This window comes from Panulirus ornatus, chromosome 3, assembly GCF_036320965.1.
Source record: "Panulirus ornatus isolate Po-2019 chromosome 3, ASM3632096v1, whole genome shotgun sequence".
Lineage (NCBI taxonomy): Eukaryota > Metazoa > Arthropoda > Malacostraca > Decapoda > Palinuridae > Panulirus > Panulirus ornatus.
The window spans coordinates 3,002,972-3,028,562 of NC_092226.1; the positions used below are offsets into that span (position 1 = coordinate 3,002,972).

A 25,591-nucleotide genomic window follows, 5' to 3' on the forward strand; every position below is an offset into this window, starting at 1 on the left:
TTATGCAGTAACTTAGATACATTTGTTCACCTTCCAATGTTGGCCACTTACTTTCTAAAAAACTGGGTTCATTAAAAATTTACTCAGTGAAGTTGGCATCATTTCTGCATTCAATTTGAGCCTGAGAAGCTTCCACTCACAAGCCCATTAAACCCAAAAAATTTGTCACACTTGAACTGAATATCTAATGTGTATATCACACAGGGGCCCCTTTATATTCTATTTCCCTTCTTACTTGTGTATGGTAGGCTTCATGAGCTGTAGACCCTCCAAAATCACGAAAGAAACAAGGATCACTTCCTGGAACTCTTCTCTCATGAGTGGACAATGTTTGTGTATGTGAAGAGGGAGGGGGAGGGCTGGAAGGTAAAGATGTTTGTTGTTTACATTTAACACAACTCTGTTGTGGCTAGAGGCTAGTGACAGTTTGGGAGAGTGTGAAAAAAATTTGAAGTTGATGTGAATAAAAATAAGGGGTTTTAAACAGGATGATTTGAGTTTGAGTTTTAAATGTATTAGACCCAGAGTACTTTGGTTACCTGAGAATAGACATGACAGCACAGGAACAATGAGAGTTGACTGAAGCCACATAGTGAAAGAGGAGGTTAAGGTCCTGCACATGTCAAGGCATGTGTAATTACTTATGTGTACATCATAGGATCTCATCTCTTGTGGAATACTTGTAAGTCTTTGTAAGTTGCTAGCATTCACGGGCTCATTGCTTAAACCATTCCAACTATCCATCACCCGTACAATAATCCAGTGTTTACCTTCATCCTACTTTAACCATCCTCTTTCTCGGCTTCTGATCATGGCCTCTGGTAAATCTGGTACTGGACCTTGTAAAGAACTGGTTACTGTCATTGTCATCCAGTTGATTTAGGAACAGTTACCAAGTCACCTCTCTCCCATCTCTTCTCAGAGGTGGACAGCTGCATAGCCTTCAACTTCCCAATGTACCTAAGCTGTCTTATGATCTTTGTCCATATGAGAAAAGAGGAATTAAAGTTAAAGTAGTCCCAGTAGTGTTGCTTGGTTGTGAAGTATGGGCCTTAAATGAATGTATGGAAAGAGAGTGAATGTGCTAGAAATGAAAACTTCCAGGACAAAATGTAGTGTGAAGCAGATTGCTTTAGTAAGAAATGACCTTATTAAAGAGAAGTGTTATAGAGAGAATAGTCTAAGTAAGAGGGCTGAGATTGTTTAGGCATATGGAGAGGATGAGTTAAGAGAGATTAACAAAAAGGGTCTACATATCAGAAGCAGAGGGAGGGAATACCTACCTATTAAGAGATTTTGACATTAGTTCAGGCTGCTGCATAATGCTCACTACATGTCTTGCTTGGCGAACAATAATGTTACCTTCTGCTGCCGTGATTATTACATCTTGATCTTGTATTTACATAGAACTGTTTTACACATTCATCAGGATTTCCTCTAAACACTTTTGCCATGCACATGCATGTTTTATGGACCTACATGGTATAGTGGTTAGGGTTCTTGACCATGAGGCATTCATGGGCCACCCAGGGCCATGCACATAGGTTTAAATCCTAGCTGCAGCTGTCAGTGCACAGTCAACCAGCATTCATCACCTCTAGGGTTTGGTGAATGAAATGGGTACATGGCTTAGGCTAGGGAAATTCTCCCCTCAAGTTTTTACTTTTCCAAAAGAAGGAACAGAGAAGGGGGCAAGTGAGGATTTTCCCTCGTAGGCTAAGTCATCTATTCTTAATACTACCTCTCTAATGCGAGAAACAGCGAATAGTATAAAAAGAACATGCAGGAGGGTGAAAGGTGTGCAAGGAATAGAGTGAATTGGAACGATGTGGTATAATGGGGTCGATGTGCTGTCAATCGATTGAACCAGGGCATGTGAAGCTTCTGGGATAAATCATGGAAAGTTTTGTGGAGCCTGGATGTGGAAAGGGAGCTGTGGTTTCGGTGCATTATACATGAGAGCTAAAGATTGAGCGTGAATGAATATGGCCTTTGCTGTCTTTTCCTCGCGCTACCTCGCGCACATGGGGGGGTAGGGGGTTGTCATTTCGTGTGTGGCGGGGTGGCGACAGGAATGAATAAGGGCAGACAATATGAATTATGTACATGTATATATATCCATATGTCTATGTGTGTATGCATATGTATAAGTTGAGATGTATAGGTATGTATATGTGCGTGTGTGGACGTATATGTATATACTTGTGTATGTGGAGGGGTAGGGCTATTCCTTCGTCTCTTTCCTTGCGCTACCTCGCTAACGTGGGAGACAGCGACAAAGAATATTTCCCACGCATTCCTCGCGTGTCGTAGAAGGCGACTAAAGGGGACGGGAGAGGGAGGCTAAAAACCCTCGCCCCCTTGTATTTTAACTTTCTAAAAAGGGGAAACAGAAGGAGTCACGCGGGGAGTGCTCATCCTCCTCGAAGGCTCAGATTACGGTGTCTAAATGTGTGTGGATGTAACCAAGATGAGAAAAAAGGAGAGATAGGTAGTATGTTTGAGGAAAGGAACCTGGATGAAACGAAGCTCAAGGGTAAAAGGGAAGAGTGGTTTAGGTATATCTTGGGAGTAAAGTCAGGGGTTAGTGAGAGGACAAGAGCAAGGGAAAGGGTAGCACTACTCCTGAAACAAGAGTGGTGGGAGTATGTAATAGAGTGTAAGAAATTAAACTCTAGATTGATATGGGTAAAACTGGAAGTGGTTGGAGAGAGATGGGTGATTATTGGTGCATATACACCCGGGCATGAGAAGAAAGATCATGAGAGGCAAGTGTTTTGGTAGCACCTGAGTGAGTGTGTTAGTAGTTTTGATGCACTAGACCAGGTTATAGTGATGGGTGATTTGAATGCAAAGGTGAGTAATGTGGCAGTTGAGGGAATAATTGGTGCACATGGGGAGTTCAGTGTTGTAAATGGAAATGGTGAAGAGCTTGTAGATTTATGTGCTGAAAAAGGACTGGTGATTGGGAATACCTGGTTTAAAAAGAGAGATATACATAAGTATACATATGTAAATAGGAGAGATGGCCAGAGACCTTTATGAGATTACGTGTTAATTGATAGGCACGCGAAAGAGAGGCTTTTGGATGTTATTGGGCTGAGAGGTGCAACTGGAGGGATGTCTGATCATTATTTTGTGGAGGCGAAGGTGAGGATTTGTAGAGGTTTTCAGAAAAGAAGAGAGAATGTTGGGGTGAAGAGAGTAGTGAGAGTAAGTGAGCCTTGGAAGGAGACTCGTGTGAGGAAGTACCAGGAGGGACTGAGTACAGAGTGGAAAAAGGTGAGTGACGGTAGCATACAGCCACCGCCGCAATATGCATTCGACTTGTCGATGTGTCTGATAATCTTGCAATTCACATACAAACATGCAGTTAGCTGCGGTCTTCTTCGACCCACGAGCTGAGTGATCCCCCATCAAGAGGTTTTTAACAAAGGACGTAAGGGGAGTGGGGGAGGAATGGGATGTATTTAGGGAAGCAGTGATGGCTTCCGCAAGAGATGCTTGTGGCATGAGAGCGTGGGAGGCGGGCAGATTAGAAAGGGTAGTGAGTGATGGGATGAAGAAGTAACATTATTAGTGAAAAAGAAGAGAGTGGCATTTGGACAATTTTTGCAGGGAAATAATGCAAATGAATGGGAGATGTATAAAAGAAAGAGGCAGGAGGTCAAGAGAAAGGTGCAAGAGGTGAAAAAGAGGGCAGATGAGAGTTGGGGTGAGAGAGTATCATTAAATTTTAGAGAGAATAAAAAGATGTTCTGGAAGGAGGTAAATAAAGTGCTAAGACAAGGGAACAAATGGGAACTTCAGTGAAGTGGTATAATGTGGAGGTGATAACAAGTAGTGGTGATGTGAGAAGGAGATGGAGCGAGTATTTTGAAGGTTTGTTGAATGTGTTTGATGATAGAGTGGTAGATATAGGGTGTTTTGGTCGAGGTGGTGTGCAAAGTGAGAGGGTGAGGGAGAATGATTTGGTAAACAGAGAAGAGGTAGTAAAAGCTTTGCGTAAGATGAGAGCCGGCAGGGCGGCGGGTTTGGGTGGTATTGCAGTGGAATTTATTAAAAAAGGGTGTGACTGTATTGTTGATTGGTAGGTAAGGTTATTTAATGTATGTATGACTCATGGTGCAGTGCCTGAGGATTGGAGGAATGCTTGCATAGTGCCATTGTACAAAGGCAAAGGGGATAAAGGTGAGTGCTCAAAATACAGAGGTATAAATTTGTTGAGTATTCCTGGTAAATTATATGGGAGGGTATTGATTGAGAGGGTGAAGGCATGTACAGAACATCAGACTGGGACAGTGCAGTGTGGTTTCAGAAGTGGTAGAGGATGTGTGGATCAGGTGTTTGCTTTGAAGAATGTATGTGAAAAATACTTAGAAAAGCAAATGGATTTGTATGTAGTGTTTATGGATCTGGAGAAGGCATATGATAGAGTTGATAGAGATGCTCTGTGGAAGGTATTAAGAATATATGGTGTGGGAGGCAAATTGTTAGAAGCAGTGAAAAGTTTTTATCGAGGATGTAAGGCTCGTGTAAGTGTAGGAAGAAAAAAAAGTGATTGGTTCTCAGTGAATGTTGGTTTGCGGCAGGGGTGTGTGATGTCTCCATGGTTGTTTAATTTGTTTATGGATGGGGTTGTTAGGGAGGTGAATGCAAGAGTTTTGGAAAGAGGGGCAAGTATGCAGTCTGTTGTGGATGAGAGAGCTTGGGAAGTGAGCCAGTTGTTGTTCGCTGATAATACAGCACTGGTGGCTGATTTGTGTGAGAAACTGCAGAAGCTTGTGACTGAGTTTGGTAAAGTATATGAAAGAAGAAAGCTGAGAGTAAATGTGAATAAGAGCAAGGTTATTAGGTACAGTAGGGTTGAGGGTCAAGTCAACTGGGAGGTAAGTTTGAATGGAGAAAAACTGGAGGAAGGAAATTTTTTAGATATCTGGGAGTGGATCTGGCAGCGGATGGAACCATGGAAGCGGAAGTGAATCATAGGGTGGGGGAAGGGGCGAAAATCCTGGAGCCTTGAAGAATGTGCGGAAGTCGAGAACATTATCTTGGAAAGCAAAAATGGGTATGTTTGAAGGAATAGTGGTTCCATCAATGTTGTATGGTTGCGAGGCATGGGCTATGGATAAAGTTGTGCGCAGGAGGGTGGATGTGCTGGAAATGAGATGTTTGAGGACAATATGTGGTGTTAGGTGGTTTGATCGAGTAAGTAATGTAAGGGTAAGAGAGATGTGTGGAAATGAAAAGAGCGTGGTTGAGAGAGCAGAAGAGGGTGTTTTGAAATGGTTTTGGCACATGGAGAGAATGAGTGAGGAAAGATTGACCAAGAGGATATATGTGTCGGAGGTGGAGGGAACGAGGAGAAGTGGGAGACCAAATTGGAGGTGGAAAGATGGAGTGAAAAAGATTTTGAGTGATCGGGGCCTGAACATGCAGGAGGGTGAAAGGCGGGCAAGGAATAGAGTGAATTTGATCGATGTGGTATACCGGGTTTGATGTGCTGTCAGTGGATTGAATCAGGGCATGTGAAGCGTCTGGGGTAAACCATGGAAAGCTGTGTGGGGCCTGGATGTGGAAAGGGAGCTGTGGTTTCGGGCATTATTGCATGGCAGCTAGAGACTGTGTGAATGAATGAGGCCTTTGTTGTCTTTTCCTAGCGCTACCCCGCACACATAAGGGGGGAGGGGGATGGTATTCCATGTGTGGTGAGGTGGCGATAGGAATGAATAAAGGCAGACAGTGTGAATTGTGTGCATGGGTATATATGTATGTGTCTGTGTGTGTATATATATGTGTACATTGAGATGTATAGGTATGTATATTTGCGTGTGTGGACGTGTGTGTATATATACATGTGTATGGGGTGGGTTGCACCATTTCTTTCGTCTGTTTCCTTGCGCTACCTCGCAAACGCGGGAGACAGCGACAAAGCAAAATAATAATAATAATAAATATAGAGTATCATTAATTTTTAGGGAGAATAAAAAGATGTTCTGGAAGGAGGTAAATAAAGTGCATAAGACAAGGGAGCAAATGGGAACTTCAGTGAAGGTCGTATAATGTGGAGGTGATAACAAGTAGTGGTGATGTGAGAAGGAGATGGAGCGAGTATTTTGAAGGTTTGTTGAATGTGTTTGATGATAGAGTGGTAGATATAGGGTGTTTTGGTCGAGGTGGTGTGCAAAGTGAGAGGGATGAGGGAGAATGATTTGGTAAACAGAGAAGAGGTAGTAAAAGCTTTGTGTAAGATGAGAGCCGGCAGGGCGACAGGGTTTGGGTGGTACTTGCAGTGGAATTTATTAAAAAAGGGTGTGACTGTATTGTTGATTGGTAGGTAAGGTTATTTAATGTATGTATGACTCATGGTGAGGTGCCTGAGGATTGGAGGAATGCTTGCATAGTGCCATTGTACAAAGGCAAAGGGGATAAGAGTGAGTGCTCAAATTACAGAGGTATAAGTTTGTTGAGTATTCCTGGTAAATTATATGGGAGGGTATTGATTGAGAGGGTGAAGGCATGTACAGAGCATCAGACTGGGGACAGTGCAGTGTGGTTTCAGAAGTGGTAGAGGATGTGTGGATCAGGTGTTTGCTTTGAAGAATGTATGTGAGAAATACTTAGAAAAGCAAATGGATTTGTATGTAGCTGTTTATGGATCTGGAGAAGGCATATGATAGAGTTGATAGAGATGCTCTGTGGAAGGTATTAAGAATATATGGTGTGGGAGGCAAATTGTTAGAAGCAGTGAAAAGTTTTTATCGAGGATGTAAGGCTCGTGTAAGTGTAGGAAGAAAAAAAGTGATTGGTTCTCAGTGAATGTTGGTTTGCGGCAGGGGTGTGTGATGTCTCCATGGTTGTTTAATTTGTTTATGGATGGGGTTGTTAGGGAGGTGAATGCAAGAGTTTTGGAAAGAGGGGCAAGTATGAAGTCTGTTGGGGATGAGAGAGCTTGGGAAGTGAGTCAGTTGTTGTTCGCTGATGATACAGCGCTGGTGGCTGATTCATGTGAGAAACTGCAGAAGCTGGTGACTGAGTTTGGTAAAGTGTGTGAAAGAAGAAAGCTGAGAGTAAATGTGAATAAGAGCAAGGTTATTAGGTACAGTAGGGTTGAGGGTCAAGTCAACTGGGAGGTAAGTTTGAATGGAGAAAAACTGGAGGAAGGAAATTTTTTAGATATCTGGGAGTGGATCTGGCAGCGGATGGAACCATGGAAGCGGAAGTGAATCATAGGGTGGGGGAAGGGGCGAAAATCCTGGAGCCTTGAAGAATGTGCGGAAGTCGAGAACATTATCTTGGAAAGCAAAAATGGGTATGTTTGAAGGAATAGTGGTTCCATCAATGTTGTATGGTTGCGAGGCATGGGCTATGGATAAAGTTGTGCGCAGGAGGGTGGATGTGCTGGAAATGAGATGTTTGAGGACAATATGTGGTGTTAGGTGGTTTGATCGAGTAAGTAATGTAAGGGTAAGAGAGATGTGTGGAAATGAAAAGAGCGTGGTTGAGAGAGCAGAAGAGGGTGTTTTGAAATGGTTTTGGCACATGGAGAGAATGAGTGAGGAAAGATTGACCAAGAGGATATATGTGTCGGAGGTGGAGGGAACGAGGAGAAGTGGGAGACCAAATTGGAGGTGGAAAGATGGAGTGAAAAAGATTTTGAGTGATCGGGGCCTGAACATGCAGGAGGGTGAAAGGCGGGCAAGGAATAGAGTGAATTTGATCGATGTGGTATACCGGGTTTGATGTGCTGTCAGTGGATTGAATCAGGGCATGTGAAGCGTCTGGGGTAAACCATGGAAAGCTGTGTGGGGCCTGGATGTGGAAAGGGAGCTGTGGTTTCGGGCATTATTGCATGGCAGCTAGAGACTGTGTGAATGAATGAGGCCTTTGTTGTCTTTTCCTAGCGCTACCCCGCACACATAAGGGGGGAGGGGGATGGTATTCCATGTGTGGTGAGGTGGCGATAGGAATGAATAAAGGCAGACAGTGTGAATTGTGTGCATGGGTATATATGTATGTGTCTGTGTGTGTATATATATGTGTACATTGAGATGTATAGGTATGTATATTTGCGTGTGTGGACGTGTGTGTATATATACATGTGTATGGGGTGGGTTGCTCCATTTCTTTCGTCTGTTTCCTTGCGCTACCTCACAAACGCGGGAGACAGCGACAAAGCAAAATAATAATAATAATAAATATAGAGTATCATTAATTTTTAGGGAGAATAAAAAGATGTTCTGGAAGGAGGTAAATAAAGTGCATAAGACAAGGGAGCAAATGGGAACTTCAGTGAAGGTCGCAAATGGGGAGGTGATAACAAGTAGTGGTGATGTGAGAAGGAGATGGAGTGAGTATTTTGAAGGTTTGTTGAATGTGTTTGATGATAGAGTGGCAGATATAGGGTGTTTTGGTCGAGGTGGTGTGCAAAGTGAGAGGATTAGGGAAAATGATTTGGTAAACAGAGAAGAGGTAGTAAAAGCTTTGTGGAAGATGAAAGCCGGCAAGGCAACAGGTTTGGATGGTACTGCAGTGGAATTTATTAAAAAAGGGGGTGACTGTATTGTTGACTGGTTGGTAAGGTTATTTAATGTATATATGACTCATGGTGAGGTGCCTGAGGATTGGCGGAATGCGTGCATAGTGCCATTGTACAAAGGCAAAGGGGATAAGAGTGAGTGCTCAAATTACAGAGGTATAAGTTTGTTGAGTATTCCTGGTAAATTATATGGGAGGGTATTGATTGAGAGGGTGAAGGCATGTACAGAGCATCAGATTGGGGAAGAGCAGTGTGGTTTCAGAAGCGGTAGAGTATGTGTGGATCAGGTGTTTGCTTTGAAGAATGTATGTGAGAAATACTTAGAAAAGCAAATGGATTTGTATGTAGCATTTATGGATTTGGAGAAGGCATATGATAGAGTTGATAGAGATGCTCTGTGGAAGGTATTAAGAATATATGGTGTGGGAGGCAAGTTGTTAGAAGCAGTGAAAAGTTTTTATCGAGGATGTAAGGCATGTGTACGTGTAGGAAGAGAGGAAAGTGATTGGTTCTCAGTGAATGTAGGTTTGCGGCAGGGGTGTGTGATGTCTCCATGGTTGTTTAATTTGTTTATGGATGGGGTTGTTAGGGAGGTGAATGCAAGAGTTTTGGAAAGAGGGGCAAGTATGAAGTCTGTTGGGGATGAGAGAGCTTGGGAAGTGAGTCAGTTGTTGTTAGCTGATGATACAGCGCTGGTGGCTGATTCATGTGAGAAACTGCAGAAGCTGGTGACTGAGTTTGGTAAAGTGTGTGAAAGAAGAAAGTTAAGAGTAAATGTGAATAAGAGCAAGGTTATTAGGTACAGTAGGGTTGAGGGTCAAGTCAGTTGGGAGGTGAGTTTGAATGGAGAAAAACTGGAGGAAGTGAAGTGTTTTAGATATCTGGGTGTGGATCTGGCAGCGGATGGAACCATGGAAGCGGAAGTGGATCATAGGGTGGGGGAGGGGGCGAAAATTCTGGGAGCCTTGAAGAATGTGTGGAAGTCGAGAACATTATCTCGGAAAGCAAAAATGGGTATGTTTGAAGGAATAGTGGTTCCAACAATGTTGTATGGTTGCGAGGCGTGGGCTATGGATAGAGTGGTGCGCAGGAGGATGGATGTGCTGGAAATGAGATGTTTGAGGACAATGTGTGGTGTGAGGTGGTTTGATCGAGTAAGTAACGTAAGGGTAAGAGAGATGTGTGGAAATAAAAAGAGCGTGGTTGAGAGAGCAGAAGAGGGTGTTTTGAAATGGTTTGGGCACATGGAGAGAATGAGTGAGGAAAGATTGACCAAGAGGATATATGTGTCGGAGGTGGAGGGAACGAGGAGAAGAGGGAGACCAAATTGGAGGTGGAAAGATGGAGTGAAGAAGATTTTGTGTGATCGGGGCCTGAGCATGCAGGAGGGTGAAAGGAGGGCAAGGAATAGAGTGAATTGGAGCGATGTGGTATACCGGGGTTGACGTGCTGTCAGTGGATTGAATCAAGGCATGTGAAGCGTCTGGGGTAAACCATGGAAAGCTGTGTAGGTATGTATATTTGCGTGTGTGGACGTATGTATATACATGTGTATGGGGGTGGGTTGGGCCATTTCTTTCGTCTATTTCCTTGCGCTACCTCGCAAATGCGGGAGACAGCGACAAAGCAAAAAAAAATATATATATATATATATATATTTTTTTTTTTTTTGCTTATATATATATATATATATATATATATATTTTTTTTTGCTTTGTCGCTGTCTCCCGCGTTTGCGAGGTAGCGCAAGGAAATAGATGAAAGAAATGGCCCAACCCACCCCCATACACATGTATATACATACGTCCACACACGCAAATATACATACCTACACAGCTTTCTATGGTTTACCCCAGACGCTTCACATGCCCTGATTCAATCCACTGACAGCACGTCAACCCCGGTATACCACATCGCTCCAATTCACTCTATTCCTTGCCCTCCTTTCACCCTCCTGCATGTTCAGGCCCCGATCACACAAAATCTTATTCACTCCATCTTTCCACCTCCAATTTGTTCTCCCTCTTCTCCTCGTTCCCTCCACCTCCGACAAATATATCCTCTTGGTCAATCTTTCCTCACTCATTCTCTCCATGTGCCCAAACCATTTCAAAACACCCTCTTCTGCTCTCTCAACCACGCTCTTTTTATTTCCACACATCTCTCTTACCCTTACGTTACTTACTCGATCAAACCACCTCACACCACACATTGTCCTCAAACATCTCATTTCCAGCACATCCATCCTCCTGCGCACCACTCTATCCATAGCCCACGCCTCGCAACCATACAACATTGTTGGAACCACTATTCCTTCAAACATACCCATTTTTGCTTTCCGAGATAATGTTCTCGACTTCCACACATTCTTCAAGGCTTCCAGAATTTTTGCCCCCTCCCCCACCCTATGATCCACTTCCGCTTCCATGGTTCCATCCGCTGCCAGATCCACTCCCAGATATCTAAAACACTTTACTTCCTCCAGTTTTTCTCCATTCAAACTCACCTCCCAATTGACTTGACCCTCAACCCTACTGTACCTAATAACCTTGCTCTTATTCACATTTACTCTTAACTTTCTTCTTTCACACACTTTACCAAACTCAGTCACCAGCTTCTGCAGTTTCTCACATGAATCAGCCACCAGCGCTGTATCATCAGCGAACAGCAACTGACTCACTTCCCAAGCTCTCTCATCCCCAACAGACTTCATACTTGCCCCTCTTTCCAAAACTCTTGCATTCACCTCCCTAACAACCCCATCCATAAACAAATTAAACAACCATGGAGAGATCACACACCCCTGCCGCAAACCTACATTCACTGAGAACCAATCACTTTCCTCTCTTCCTACACGTACACATGCCTTACATCCTCGATAAAAACTTTTCACTGCTTCTAACAACTTGCCTCCCACACCATATATTCTTAATACCTTCCACAGAGCATCTCTATCAACTCTATCAGATCCATAAATGCTACATACAAATCCATTTGCTTTTCTAAGTATTTCTCACATACATTCTTCAAAGCAAACACCTGATCCACACATACTCTACCGCTTCTGAAACCACACTGCTCTTCCCCAATCTGATGCTCTGTACATGCCTTCACCCTCTCAATCAATACCCTACCATATAATTTACCAGGAATACTCAACAAACTTATACCTCTGTAATTTGAGCACTCACTCTTATCCCCTTTGCCTTTGTACAATGGCACTATGCACGCATTCCGCCAATCCTCAGGCACCTCACCATGAGTCATACATACATTAAATAACCTTACCAACCAGTCAACAATACAGTCACCCCCTTTTTTAATAAATTCCACTGCAATACCATCCAAACCTGCTGCCTTGCCAGCTTTCATCTTCCGCAAAGCTTTTACTACCTCTTCTCTGTTTACCAAATCATTTTCCCTAACCCTCTCACTTTGCACACCACCTCGAACAAAACACCCTATATCTGCCACTCTATCATCAAACACATTCAACAAACCTTCAAAATACTCACTCCATCTCCTTCTCACATAACCACTACTTGTTATCACCTCCCCATTTGCGCCCTTCACTGAAGTTCCCATTTGCTCCCTTGTCTTATGCACTTTATTTACCTCCTTCCAGAACATCTTTTTATTCTCCCTAAAATTTAATGATACTCTCTCACCCCAACTCTCATTTGCCCTCTTTTCACCTCTTGCACCTTTCTCTTGACCTCCTGTCTCTTTCTTTTATACATCTCCCACTCAATTGCATTTTTTCCCTGCAAAAGTCGTCCAAATGCCTCTCTCTTCTCTTTCACTATATATATATATATATATATATATATATATATATATATATATAATATATATATATATATATATATATATATAATGTTGTATGGTTGCGAGGCGTGGGCTATGGATAGAGTTGTGCGCAGGAGGATGGATGTGCTGGAAATGAGATGTTTGAGGACAATGTGTGGTGTGAGGTGGTTTGATCGAGTAAGTAACGTAAGGGTAAGAGAGATGTGTGGAAATAAAAAGAGCGTGGTTGAGAGAGCAGAAGAGGGTGTTTTGAAATGGTTTGGGCACATGGAGAGAATGAGTGAGGAAAGATTGACCAAGAGGATATATGTGTCGGAGGTGGAGGGAACGAGGAGAAGAGGGAGACCAAATTGGAGGTGGAAAGATGGAGTGAAAAAGATTTTGTGTGATCGGGGCCTGAACATGCAGGAGGGTGAAAGGAGGGCAAGGAATAGAGTGAATTGGAGCGATGTGGTATACAGGGTTTGACGTGCTGTCAGTGGATTGAATCAAGGCATGTGAAGCGTCTGGGGTAAACCATGGAAAGCAGTGTAGGTATGTATATTTGCGTGTGTGGACGTGTGTATGTACATGTGATTGGGGGGGGGGGGTTGGGCCATTTCTTTCGTCTGTTTCCTTGCGCTACCTCGCAAACGCGGGAGACAGCGACAAAGTATAAAAAAAAAAAAAAAAAAAAAAAAATATATATATATATATATCTATTTTATTTATATATTTTACTTTGTCGTTGTTTCCCGCGTTAGTGAGGTAGCGCAAGGAAACAGATGAAAGAATGGCCCAACCCACCCACATACACATGTACTTATATACACATCCTATAAGTCCACTGGGAAAATAAAACATGATAAGTTTACCAAGTGCACTTTCATATAATAATCGCATCATCATGGGAGACACAAAAGAGAAATATAAGTCGGTTGATATACATCGAAGAGACGAAGCTAGGAAGTTAATGGGAAGGTGATAACAAGTAGTGGTGATGTGAGAAGGAGATGGAGTGAGTATTTTGAAGGTTTGTTGAATGTGTTAGATGATAGAATGGCAGATAAAGGATGTTTTGGTTGAGGTCGAGGTATAAGTTTGTTGAGTATTCTTGGGAAATTATATGGGAGGGTATTGATTGAGAAGGTCAAGGCATGTACAGAGCATCAGATTGGGGAAGAGCAGTGTGGTTTCAGAAGTGGTAGAGGATGTGTGGATCTCGTGTTTGCTTGAAAAATGTGAGAAATACTTAGAAAAGCAAATGGATTTGTATGTAGCATTTATGGATGTGGAGAAGGCATATGATAGAGTTGATAGAGATGCTCTGTGGAAGGTATTAAGAAAATATGGTGTGGGAGGCAAGTTGTTAGAATCAGTGAAAAGTTTTTATCGAGAATGTAAGGCATGTGTATGTGTAGGAAGAGAGGAAAGTGATTGGTTCTCAGTGAATGTTGGTTTGTGGCAGGGGTGTGTGATGTCTCCATGGTTTAATTTGTTTATGGATGGGGTTGTTAGGGAGGTGAATGCAAAAATTTTGGATAGAGGGGAAGTATGCAGTCTGTTGTGGATGAGAGAGCTTGGGAAGTGAGTCAGTTGTTGTTTGCTGATGATACAGCGCTGGTGGCTGATTCATGTGAGAAACTGCAGAAGCTGGTGACTGAGTTTGGTAAAGTGCACCAAGTGCACCAATAATGAACCATCTCTCTCCATCAACTTTCAGTTTTACCCATATCAATCTAGAGTTTACTTCTTACACTGTATCACGTACTCCCACCACTCCTGTTTCAGGAGTAGTGCTGCTCCTTCCCTTGCTCTTGTCCTCTCACTAACCCCTGACTTTACTCCCCAAACATTCCCAAACCACTCTTCCTCTTTACCCATGAGCTTCGTTTCACTCAGAGCCAAAACATCCAGGTTCCTTTCCTCAAACAAACTACCTGTCTCTCCTTTTTTCTCATCTTGGTTACATCCACACACATTTAGACACCCCAATCTGAGCCTTCAAGGAGGATGAGCACTCCCCGCGTGACTCCTTCTGTTTCCCCTTTTAGAAAGTTAAAATACAAGGAGGGGAGGGTTTCTAGCCCCCTGCTCCCGTCCCCTTTAGTCGCCTTCTATGACACATGAGGAATGCGTGGGAAGTATTCTTTCTCCCCTATATAAATATATATTTTTTTTTGATTTTCCAAAAGAAGGAACAGAGTAGGTTCAGGTGAGGATATTCCAAAAAAGGCCCAGTCCCCTGTTCTTAACGCTACCTCGCTAACGCTGTAAATGGCGAATAGTTTAAAAGAAAAAGAAATATATATATATATATATATATATATATTTATATATTCATTTTATTGCTTTGTCACTGTCTCCCGCGTTAGCGAGGTAGCGCAAAGAAACAGACGAAAGAATGGCCCAACCCACCCACACACACATGTATATACATACACATCCACACACGCAAATATACGTACCTATACATCTCTATGTACACATATATATACACAGCATAGACATATACATATATAAAAATGTACATAATTCATACTGTCTGCCTTTATTTATTCCCATCGCCACCTCACCACACATGGAATAACAACCCCCTCCCCCTCATGTGTGCAAAGTAGCGCTATGAAAAGACAACCAAGGCCCCATTCATTCACACTCAGTCTCTAGCTGTCATGTAATAATGCACCAAAACCAGAGTTCCCTTTCCACATTTACGCCTCACAGAACTTTCCATGGTTTACCCCAGACGCTTCACATGCCCTGGTTCAATCCATTGACAGCACGTCGACCCTGGTATACCACATCGTTCCAATTCACTCTATTCCTTGCACGCCTTTCACCCTCCTGCATGTTCAGGCCCCGATCACTCAAAATCTTTTTCACTCCATCTTTCCACCTCCAATTTGGTCTCCCACTTCTCGTTCCCTCCACCTCTGACACATATATCCTTTTGGTCAATCTTTCCTCACTCATTCTCTCCATGTGACCAAACCATTTCAAAACACCCTCTTCAGCTCTCAACCACACTCATTTTATTTCCACACATCTCTCTTACCCTTACATTACTTACTTGATCAAACCACCTCACACCACATATTGTCCTCAAACATCTCATTTCCAACACATCAACCCTCCTCTGCACAACCCGATCTATAGCCCATGCCTCGCAACCATATAACATTGTTGGAACCACTATTCCTTCAAACATACCTATTTTTGCTCTCCAAGATACCATTCTCGCCATCCACACATTCTTCAACACTTCCAGAACTTTTGCCCCCTCCCCCACCCTGTGACTCACTTCCATTTCCATGGTTCCATCTGCTGCTAAATTCACTCCCACATATCTAAAACTTTTCACTTTTTCCAGTTTTTCTCCATTGAAACTTACTTCCCAATGGACTTGTCCCTCAACCCTACTGAACCTAATAACCTTGCTTTTATTCATATTTACTCTCAGCTTTCTTCTTTCAGACACTTTACCAAACTCAGCCAACAGCACTGTATCATCAGTGAACAGCAACTGACTCATTTCCCAAACCCTCTCATCAACAACTGGCTGCATACTTGCCCCTCTCTCCAAAACTCTTGTCATTTGCTTTGATTAGGGCCTCAGCTACCCATGATGTCTCAGCTAACATAAAAAAAATACTTTTCCTTGGTAATCATTACTATAAAAGTCTGATCCACACATCTCCTACCTTTCCTAAAACACCCTTGCTCTTCACTTATTCTGCATTCAGTCACTTCCTTCACTCTGTCAATTTATATTATTGCATATGGCACCAGAGGCATTGTGGCAACTGTAGATAAATAAAAGAGCTGTGATTACAAAATGATTTGTTCCTGTCAGCTTCTGTGAAGCCATACTTACAGATCTCATGTTGAATTTGTGTTGAGTGGTAAGAATACAGGTATGGAATTCATTGTAAAATTTATTGTAGTGTACTCATTGATCATCTTCCTTGCCTTTTTATGGGGTAACATTTGTGTAAGGTGACATTAATAACATTTCTTATACATGAAAAATAGCAGCAAACAAAATCAAGAATGAAATAATGATGTTATTCCATATTCTGTAATTTTGATATATAAAAAAGAAAAAATGTGTACTTGTTTTTCAGGGTCCAGGTGGAAATGGCAGCATGGGGATGATGAGTGGGAATCAAGGCTATACTCGACCAGCTATGCAAGCTATGGGACCAGGGCAAACTTTAGGTCCAGGACAAAGCATGGGACCTGGTGGGCAGGGCATGGGTCCTGGTGGGCAGGGCATGGGTCCAGGTGGACAAACCATGGGTCCTGCTGGGCAAGGTATGGGTCCTGGTGCACAGACTATGGGCCCCACTAATGCTAGCATGATGAGGCAGCGCTTGATGCTCACAGGTGCACCTGCCAGTGCTGCTCAAACAGGTCCAGGTGGTCCTGGTCAGGGGGGAGCCCTCTTATCTCATCTTCAACGACCTATGGGAGGTGTACAACAACAGCAACAACAACAGCAGCAACAGTCACAGCAACAACAACAGCAGCAGCAACAGCAGCAGCAGCAGCAACAACAAATGATGCATGCTAATTCTCAGGGACTGGGCTATCCACAGCAGCCGCCCTACTGAACTCTGTAGGTGGATGAAAGGGGGAAAGATATATATATGAAATAGTACAACCTTTTTCATTGACCATTGTTAGTCAGTAGATCCTTTAATCAATTTTCATTACAAAGCCAGAGATATTATGCATATTTTGATTTAATACAACTTGAAATGTTGCCTTGGGATTTTCCCAGGGCTTCCAAGTAATATCTAAGGTGTTTTATTAACCCATATAGTATTTTTCCTTTTATTAATGTGGCTGCAATCCTCATCCGTAACTTTTCCTGTTAGCAAAAGTATTTGTGAATTATTTCAATTAATTCATATAAGTTTGAATGAATTCAGGACAAAAACAGTTCCATAGATTTTATATACTAAAAAAAATACATATGTTTAAGTTTAGTGTGTGCTAAAGGTTTAACCCCTTGACTCTTCATTTTGGTTTTTTTTCCAACATTTAAACTTCACATATTTCAAGTGGTATAGAAAATCTGTTTAGCCTTAAATTTTAAGGCTATTAATATATCAATCAAAAATCCCTTCAGAGGCATATTTGGTACAATACTATTATTTTGATGTATAGACATTTTGTAGATGATTCAGCACAAAGTGTTAAAAATGCAGTAGCAAGCCCTGAGTGTCTAGTGAGTTATTATGCATATTTGTTTAATTTACCTACACTGAAAAACTGATTACTGAGGTATATTACCAGTAGTACCCAAATGGGTATCGGGAGGGTTAGTGATGGCTGCATACTGAGCCAGCTCCTCAACAGTTGTCAAGTTGCAGTTCTCTGGCCCAGTTAGCTGTCTTTCTTTCCACCTCACCTACACATGGACTACTGGCATTCTGTCCACAAACATACCCCCTCCCCTAGTCATAGATAACGCTGACAACATTTAATTCATACAGCTCATTCTTCATAACTTTAGATTTTCCTGCGGTAAGCACTATGCGCTAACACTGCCATTTGGAAAAATGATAGGCACATTTTGGCTGAAGCATTAGGTAGAAGTAGTAGGTAGGAGCATTGGGTAAAAGCAGACAATAGTAAATTAGATAGGAGCCTCTGCAAACACTGTGCTAGAGTTGCCCTCTGTTAGTGGCCTGTTAAGGATGAGGCACCAAAGTAGAGGCTTTGGAGTTTACTAGTTATGGAGACTTTATTGCCATGGCCACCCCCTTGAAGGAGTTCCAGTTGCAACAGGCATCAAAAATGTAGATAGCTAGATTGATGTGTTGTCAGTGGACTGAACAAGGGCACGTGAGACATTTGGGGTAAACCATGGAAAGGTCTTTGGGGCCTGAATGTGGATAGAGAGCTGTGATTTCGGTGCATTACACAACAGCTAGAGATTGAATGTGAACGAATGTGGCCTATTGTGTCTTTTCCTGGCATTACCTTGCTGTAGCAGGGGGTATTGATGCTGTTTCCTGAGGGGTAGGGTAGCACTGGGAATGGATGAAGGCAAGCAAAATGAATATGTACATGTTTATATATGTATATGTCTGTATATATCCCTGGGGATAGGGGAGAAAGAATACTTCCCATGTATTTCCTGCATGTCGTAAAAGGTGACAAAAAGGGGAGGGAGTGGGGGGCTGGAAATCCTCCCCTCCAATTTTTTAATTTTCCAAAAGAAGGAACAGAGAAGGGGGCCAAGTGAGGATATTCCTCCAAGGCTCAGTCCCCTGTTCTTAACGCTACCTCACTAATGCGGGAAATGCTGAATATGTATGAAAATGCGTACGTATATGTTGATATGCATATGTGTGTATATAAGCATTTTTATTATTTATTTATATATTTTATTTATTTTGCTTTGTCGCTGTCTCCCGCATTTGCGAGGTAGCGCAAGGAAACAGACGAAAGAAATGGCCCAACCCACCCCCATACACATTTATATACATACACGTCCACACACGCAAATATACATACCTATACATCTCAATGTACACATATATATACACACACAGACACATACATATATACCCATGCACACAATTCACACTGTCTGCCTTTATTCATTCCCATCGCCACCTCGCCACAAATGGAATAACATCCCCTTCCCCCCTCATGTGTGCGAGGTAGCGCTAGGAAAAGACAACAAAGGCCCCATTCGTTCACACTCAGTCTCTAGCTATCATGCAATAATGCCCGAAACCACAGCTCCCTTTCCACATCCAGGCCCCACACAACTTTCCATGGTTTACTCCAGACGCTTCACGTGCCCTGATTCAATCCATTGACAGCACGTCGACCCCAGTATACCGCATCGATCCAATTCACTCTATTTCTTGCCCGCCTTTCACACTCCTGCATGTTCAGGCCCCAATCACTCAAAATCTTTTCCACTCCATCTTTCCACCTCCAATTTGCTCTCCCACTTCTCGTTCCCTCCACCTCAACACATATATCCTCTTGGTCAATTTTTCCTCACTCATTCTCTCCATGTGCCCGAACCATTTCAAAACACCCTCTTCTGCTCTCTCAACCACGCTCTTTTTATTTCCTCACATCTCTCTTACCCTTACATTACTTACTCGATCAAACCACCTCACACCACATATTGTCCTCAAACATCTCACTTCCAGCACATCCACCCTCCTGCGCACAACTCTATCTATAGCCCACGCCTCGCAACCATACAACATTGTTGGAACCACTATTCCTTCAAACATAGCCATTTTTGCTTATATATATATATATATATTTTTTTTTTTTTTTTTTTTTTTTTATACTTTGTCGCTGTCTCCCGCGTTTGCGAGGTAGCGCAAAGAAACAGACGAAAGAAATGGCCCAACCCTCCCCATACACATGTACATACACACGTCCACACACGCAAATATACATACCTACACAGCTTTCCATGGTTTACCCCGGACGCTTCACATGCCTTGATTCAATCCACTGACAGCACGTCAACCCCTGTATACCACCTCGCTCCAATTCACTCTATTCCTTGCCCTCCTTTCACCCTCCTGCATGTTCAGGCCCCGATCACACAAAATCCTTTTCACTCCATCTTTCCACCTCCAATTTGGTCTCCCTCTTCTCCTCGTTCCCTCCACCTCCGACACATATATCCTCTTGGTCAATCTTTCCTCACTCATTCTCTCCATGTGCCCAAACCATTTCAAAACACCCTCTTCTGCTCTCTCAACCATGCTCTTTTTATTTCCACACATCTCTCTTACCCTTACGTTACTTACTCGATCAAACCACCTCACACCACACATTGTCCTCAAACATCTCATTTCCAGCACATCCATCCTCCTGCGCACAACTCTATCCATAGCCCACGCCTCGCAACCATACAACATTGTTGGAACTACTATTCCTTCAAACATACCCATTTTTGCTTTCCGGGATAATGTTCTCGACTTCCACACATTTTTCAAGGCTCCCAAAATTTTCGCCCCCTCCCCCACCCTATGATCCACTTCCGCTTCCATGGTTCCATCCGCTGACAGATCCACTCCCAGATATCACTTCCTCCAGTTTTTCTCCATTCAAACTCACCTCCCAATTGACTTGACCCTCAACCCTACTGTTCCTAATAACCTTGCTCTTATTCACATTTACTCTTAACTTTCTTCTTCCACACACTTTACCAAACTCCGTCACCAGCTTCTGCAGTTTCTCACATGAATCAGCCACCAGCGCTGTATCATCAGCGAACAACAACTGACTCACTTCCCATATATATATATATATATATATATATATATATATATATATATATATATATATATATATATATGCAACTGGAGGGATGTCTGATCATTATCTTGTGGAGGCTAAGGTGAAGATTTGTATGGGTTTTCAGAAAAGAAGAGTGAATGTTGGGGTGAAGAGGGTGGTGAGAGTAAGTGAGCTTGGGAAGGAGACTTGTGTGAGGAAGTACCAGGAGAGACTGAGTACAGAATGGAAAAAGGTGAGAACAATGGAAGTAAGGGGAGTGGGGGAGGAATGGGATGTATTTAGGGAATCAGTGATGGATTGCGCAAAAGATGCTTGTGGCATGAGAAGAGTGGGAGGTGGGTTGATTAGAAAGGGTAGTGAGCGGTGGGATGAAGAAGTAAGAGTATTAGTGAAAGAGAAGAGAGAGGCATTTGGACGATTTTTGCAGGGAAAAAATGAAATTGAGTGGGAGACGTATAAAAGAAAGAGACAGGAGGTCAAGAGAAAGGTGCAAGAGGTGAAAAAAAGGGCAAATGAGAGTTGGGGTGAGAGAGTATCATTAAATTTTAGGGAGAATAAAAAGATGTTCTGGAAGGAGGTAAATAAAGTGCGTAAGACAAGGGAGCAAATGGGAACTTCAGTGAAGGGCGCAAATGGGGAGGTGATAACAAGTAGTGGTGATGTGAGAAGGAGATGGAGTGAGTATTTTGAAGGTTTGTTGAATGTGTTTGATGATAGAGTGGCAGATATAGGGTGTTTTGGTCGAGGTGGTGTGCAAAGTGCGAGGGTTAGGGAAAATGAGTTGGTAAACAGAGAAGAGGTAGTAAAAGCTTTGCGGAAGATGAAAGCCGGCAAGGCAGCAGGTTTGGTTAGCAAGGAAGTGCAAGGAAACAGACAAAAGTATGGCGCAACCCAACCACATACACATGTATATACATACATGTCCACACACGCACATATACATACCTATACATCTCAATGTATAAATATATATACACACACACACACACACACACACACATGTACATAATTCATACTGTCTGCCCTTATTCATTCCCGTTACCACCCTGCCACAATTGAAATGAAAACCCCTCCCCTGCATGTGCGCGAGGTTGCACTAGGAGAAGACAAAAAAGGCCGCGTTTGTTCACACTCATAGCTCCCTTTCCACATTCAGGCCCCACAAAACTTCCCATGGTTTACCCCAGATGCTTCATATGCCCTGGTTCAATCCATTGGCAGCACGTTGAATATATATATATATTTTTTTTTTTTTCTCAAACTATTCGCCATTTCCCGCGTTAGCGAGGTAGCGTTAAGAACAGAGAACTGGGCCATTGAGGGAATATCCTCTGTTCCTTCTTTTGGAAAATTAAAAAAAAAAATTGAGAGGGGAGGATTTCCAGCCCCCCGCTCCCTTCCCTTTTAGTCGCTTTCTACGACACGCAGGGAATACGTGGGAAGTATTCTTTCTCCCCTATCCCCAGGGATATATATATATATATATATATATATATATATATATATATATATATATATATATATATATATATTTTTTTTTTTTTTTTTATACTTTGTCGCTGTCTCCCGCGTTTGCGAGGTAGCGCAAGGAAACAGACGAAAGAAATGGCCCAACCCCCCCCATACACATGTACATACACACGTCCACACACGCAAATATACATACCTACACAGCTTTCCATGGTTTACCCCGGACGCTTCACATGCCTTGATTCAATCCACTGACAGCACGTCAACCCCTGTATACCACATCGCTCCAATTCACTCTATTCCTTGCCCTCCTTTCACCCTCCTGCATGTTCAGGCCCTGATCACACAAAATCTTTTTCACTCCATCTTTCCACCTCCAATTTGGTCTCCCTCTTCTCCTCGTTCCCTCCACCTCCAACACATATATTCTCTTGGTCAATCTTTCCTCACTCATTCTCTCCATGTGCCCGAACCATTTCAAAACACCCTCTTCTGCCCTCTCAACCACGCTCTTTTTATTTCCACACATCTCTCTTACCCTTACGTTACTTACTCGATTAAACCACCTCACACCACACATTGTCCTCAAACATCTCATTTCCAGCACATCCATCCTCCTGTGCACAACTCTATCCATAGCCCACGCCTCGCAACCATACAACATTGTTGGAACCACTATTCCTTCAAACATACCCATTTTTGCTTTCCGAGATAATGTTCTCGACTTCAACACATTCTTCAAGGCTCCCAGGATTTTCGCCCCCTCCCCACCCTGTGATTCACTTCCGCTTCCATGGTTCCATCCGCTGCCAGATCCACTCCCAGATATCTAAAACACTTTACTTCCTCCAGTTTTTCTCCATTCAAACTTACCTTCCAATTGACTTGACCCTCAACCCTACTGTACCTAGAGGGGACGGGAGTTTGTTTGCTTTGAAGAATGTATGTGAGAAATACTTAGAAAAACAAATGTATTTGTATGTAGCATTTATGGATCTGGAGAAGGCATATGATAGAGTTGATAGAGAGGCTCTGTGGAAGGTATTAAGAGTATATGGTGTGGGAGGCAAATTGCTAGAAGCAGTGAAAAGTTTTTATCAAGGATGTAAGGCATATGTATAAGTAGGAAGAGAGGAATGTGATTGGTTCCCAGTGAATGTCGGTTTGCGGCAGGGGTGACTCCATGGTTGTTTAATTTGTTTATGGATAGGGTGGTTAGGTAGGTGAATGCAAGAGTTTTAGAGAGAGGGGCAAATATGCAGTCTGTTGTGGATGAGAGGGCTTGGTGAGTCAGTTGTTGTTCGCTGATGATACAGTGCTGGTGACTGATTTGGGTGAGAAACTGCGAAAGCTGGTGACTGAGTTTTTAAAGTATGTGAAAGAAGAAAGCTGAGAGTAAATGTGAGCAAGGTTATTAGGTTCAGTAGGATTAAGGGACAAGTCAATTGGGAGGTAAATTTGAATGGAGGAAAACTGGAGGAAGTGAATTGTTTTAGATATTTGGGAGTGGATTTAGCAGCAGATTGAACCATGAAAGTGTAAGTGAGTCACAGGGTGGGAGAGGGAGCAAAGGTTCTGGGAGCGTTGAACAGTGTGTGGAAGGCGAGATTGTTATCTTGGAGAGCAAAAATGGGTATGTTTGAAGGAATAGTGGATCCAGCAGTGTTATATGGCGTGGGCTATAGATAGGGTTGTGCAGAGGATGGTGGATGTGTTAGAAATGAAATGTTTGAGGACAGTATGTGGTGTGAGGTGGTTTGCTTGAGTAAGTAATGAAAGGGAAAGAGAGATGTGTGGTAATAAAAAGAGTGTGGTTGAGAGAGTAGAAGAGGTTGTATTGAAATGGTTTGGTCACTTGGAGAGAATGAGTGAGGAAAGATTGACCAAGAGGATATATGTGTCATAGTTGGAGGGAAGAAGGAGAAGTGGGAGACCAAATTGGAGGTGGAAGGATGGAGTGAAAAAGATTTTGAGCAGTTGGGGTCTGAACGTGCAGGAGGGTAGAAAGCCTGCAAGGAATAGAGTGAATTGGAATAATGTGGTATACTGGGGTCGATGTGCTATCAGTGGATTGAACCAGGGCATGTGAAGTGTCTGGGGTAAGCCATGGAAAGTTTTGTGGGGCCTAGATGTGGAAAGGGAGCTGTGGTTTCAGTGCATTCCACATGAAAGCTAGAGACTGAGTGTGAACGAATGTAGTCTTTGCTGTCGTTTCCTAGCACTACCTCGCATGTACACAGGGGTGGAGGATGCCATTTCATGTGTGGTAGGGTGGCGACAGGAATAGATGAGCACAGCAAATATGAATATGTACATGTGTATATATATGTATATGTCTGTGTATATATATGTATGTATATGTTGAAATGTATATATATGAATATGTGCATATGTGGGCATATATGTATATACATGTGTATGTAGGTGGGTTGGGCCATTCTTTCGTCTGTTTCCTTGCACTTCCTCGCCAACACGGGAGACAGCAAGAAGGTATAATAAAACAAATGAATAATGATATAATTTTTTATTTATTATACTTTGTTGCTGTCTTCCGCATTAGCGAGGTAGCACAAGGAAACAGATGAAAGAATGGCCCAATCCACGTACATATACATGTATATACATACACGCCCACATATGCACATAAACATACCTATACATTTCAACGTATTTATATACTGACATAATACTATATACACATGTACATTTTCATACATACATGCCGCCTTCATCCATTCCTGCCACCACCCCACCACACATAAAATGGCACCCCCTCCCCCCGCTGTGTGCATGAGGTAACGCTAGGAAAAGACAACATAGGTCACATTCGTTAACACTCAGCCTCTAGCTGTCATGTGGAATGCACCAAAACCACAGCTCCCTTTCCACATCTAGGCCCCAAAAAACTTTCCATGTTTTACCCCAGACACTTCTCATGCCCTAGTTCAATCCATTGACAGCACGTTGACCTTGGTATACCACATCGTTCCAATCACTCTATTCCTTGTACGCCTTTCACCCTCCTGCATGTTCAGGTCCCAATCACTCAAAATCTTTTTCAATCTATCCTTCCACCTCCAATTTGGTCTCCCGCTTCTCATTCCCTCCACCTCTGACACATATACCCTCTTTGTCAATCTTTCCTCACTCATTCTATCCATGTGACCAAATCATTTCAATACACCCTCTTCTGCTCTTTCAACCACACTCTTTTTATTACCACACAACTCTCTTACCCTCTCAGTACTTACTTGATCAAAACCACCTCACACCACATATTGTCCTCAAACATCTCATTTCCAACACATCCACCCTCCTCCATACAACCTTATCAATGGCCTATGCCTCGCAACCATATAATATTGTGGGAACCACTATTCCTTCAAACATACCCATTTTTGCTTTCCGAGATAACTTCCACACATTCTTCAACGCTCCCTGAACCTTCACTCCCTCCCCCACCCTGTGACTCACTTCTGCTTCCATGGTTCCATA

General features: G+C 42.7%; 1 protein-coding gene across 1 annotated transcript in view; it reads left to right on the plus strand.

Annotated features, from left to right (window-relative positions):
* The window catches only part of LOC139760033 (uncharacterized), a 163,238-nt gene extending 146,109 nt beyond the window's left edge, over positions 1-17,129 (plus strand). The window contains exon 11 of the mRNA XM_071682776.1: positions 16,456-17,129. Within this exon, the coding sequence (XP_071538877.1) occupies positions 16,456-16,944 (489 nt within the window). The 3' untranslated portion in view covers positions 16,945-17,129. The remainder of the gene's footprint in view (positions 1-16,455) is intronic.
* The last annotated feature ends 8,462 nt before the right edge of the window (positions 17,130-25,591 follow it).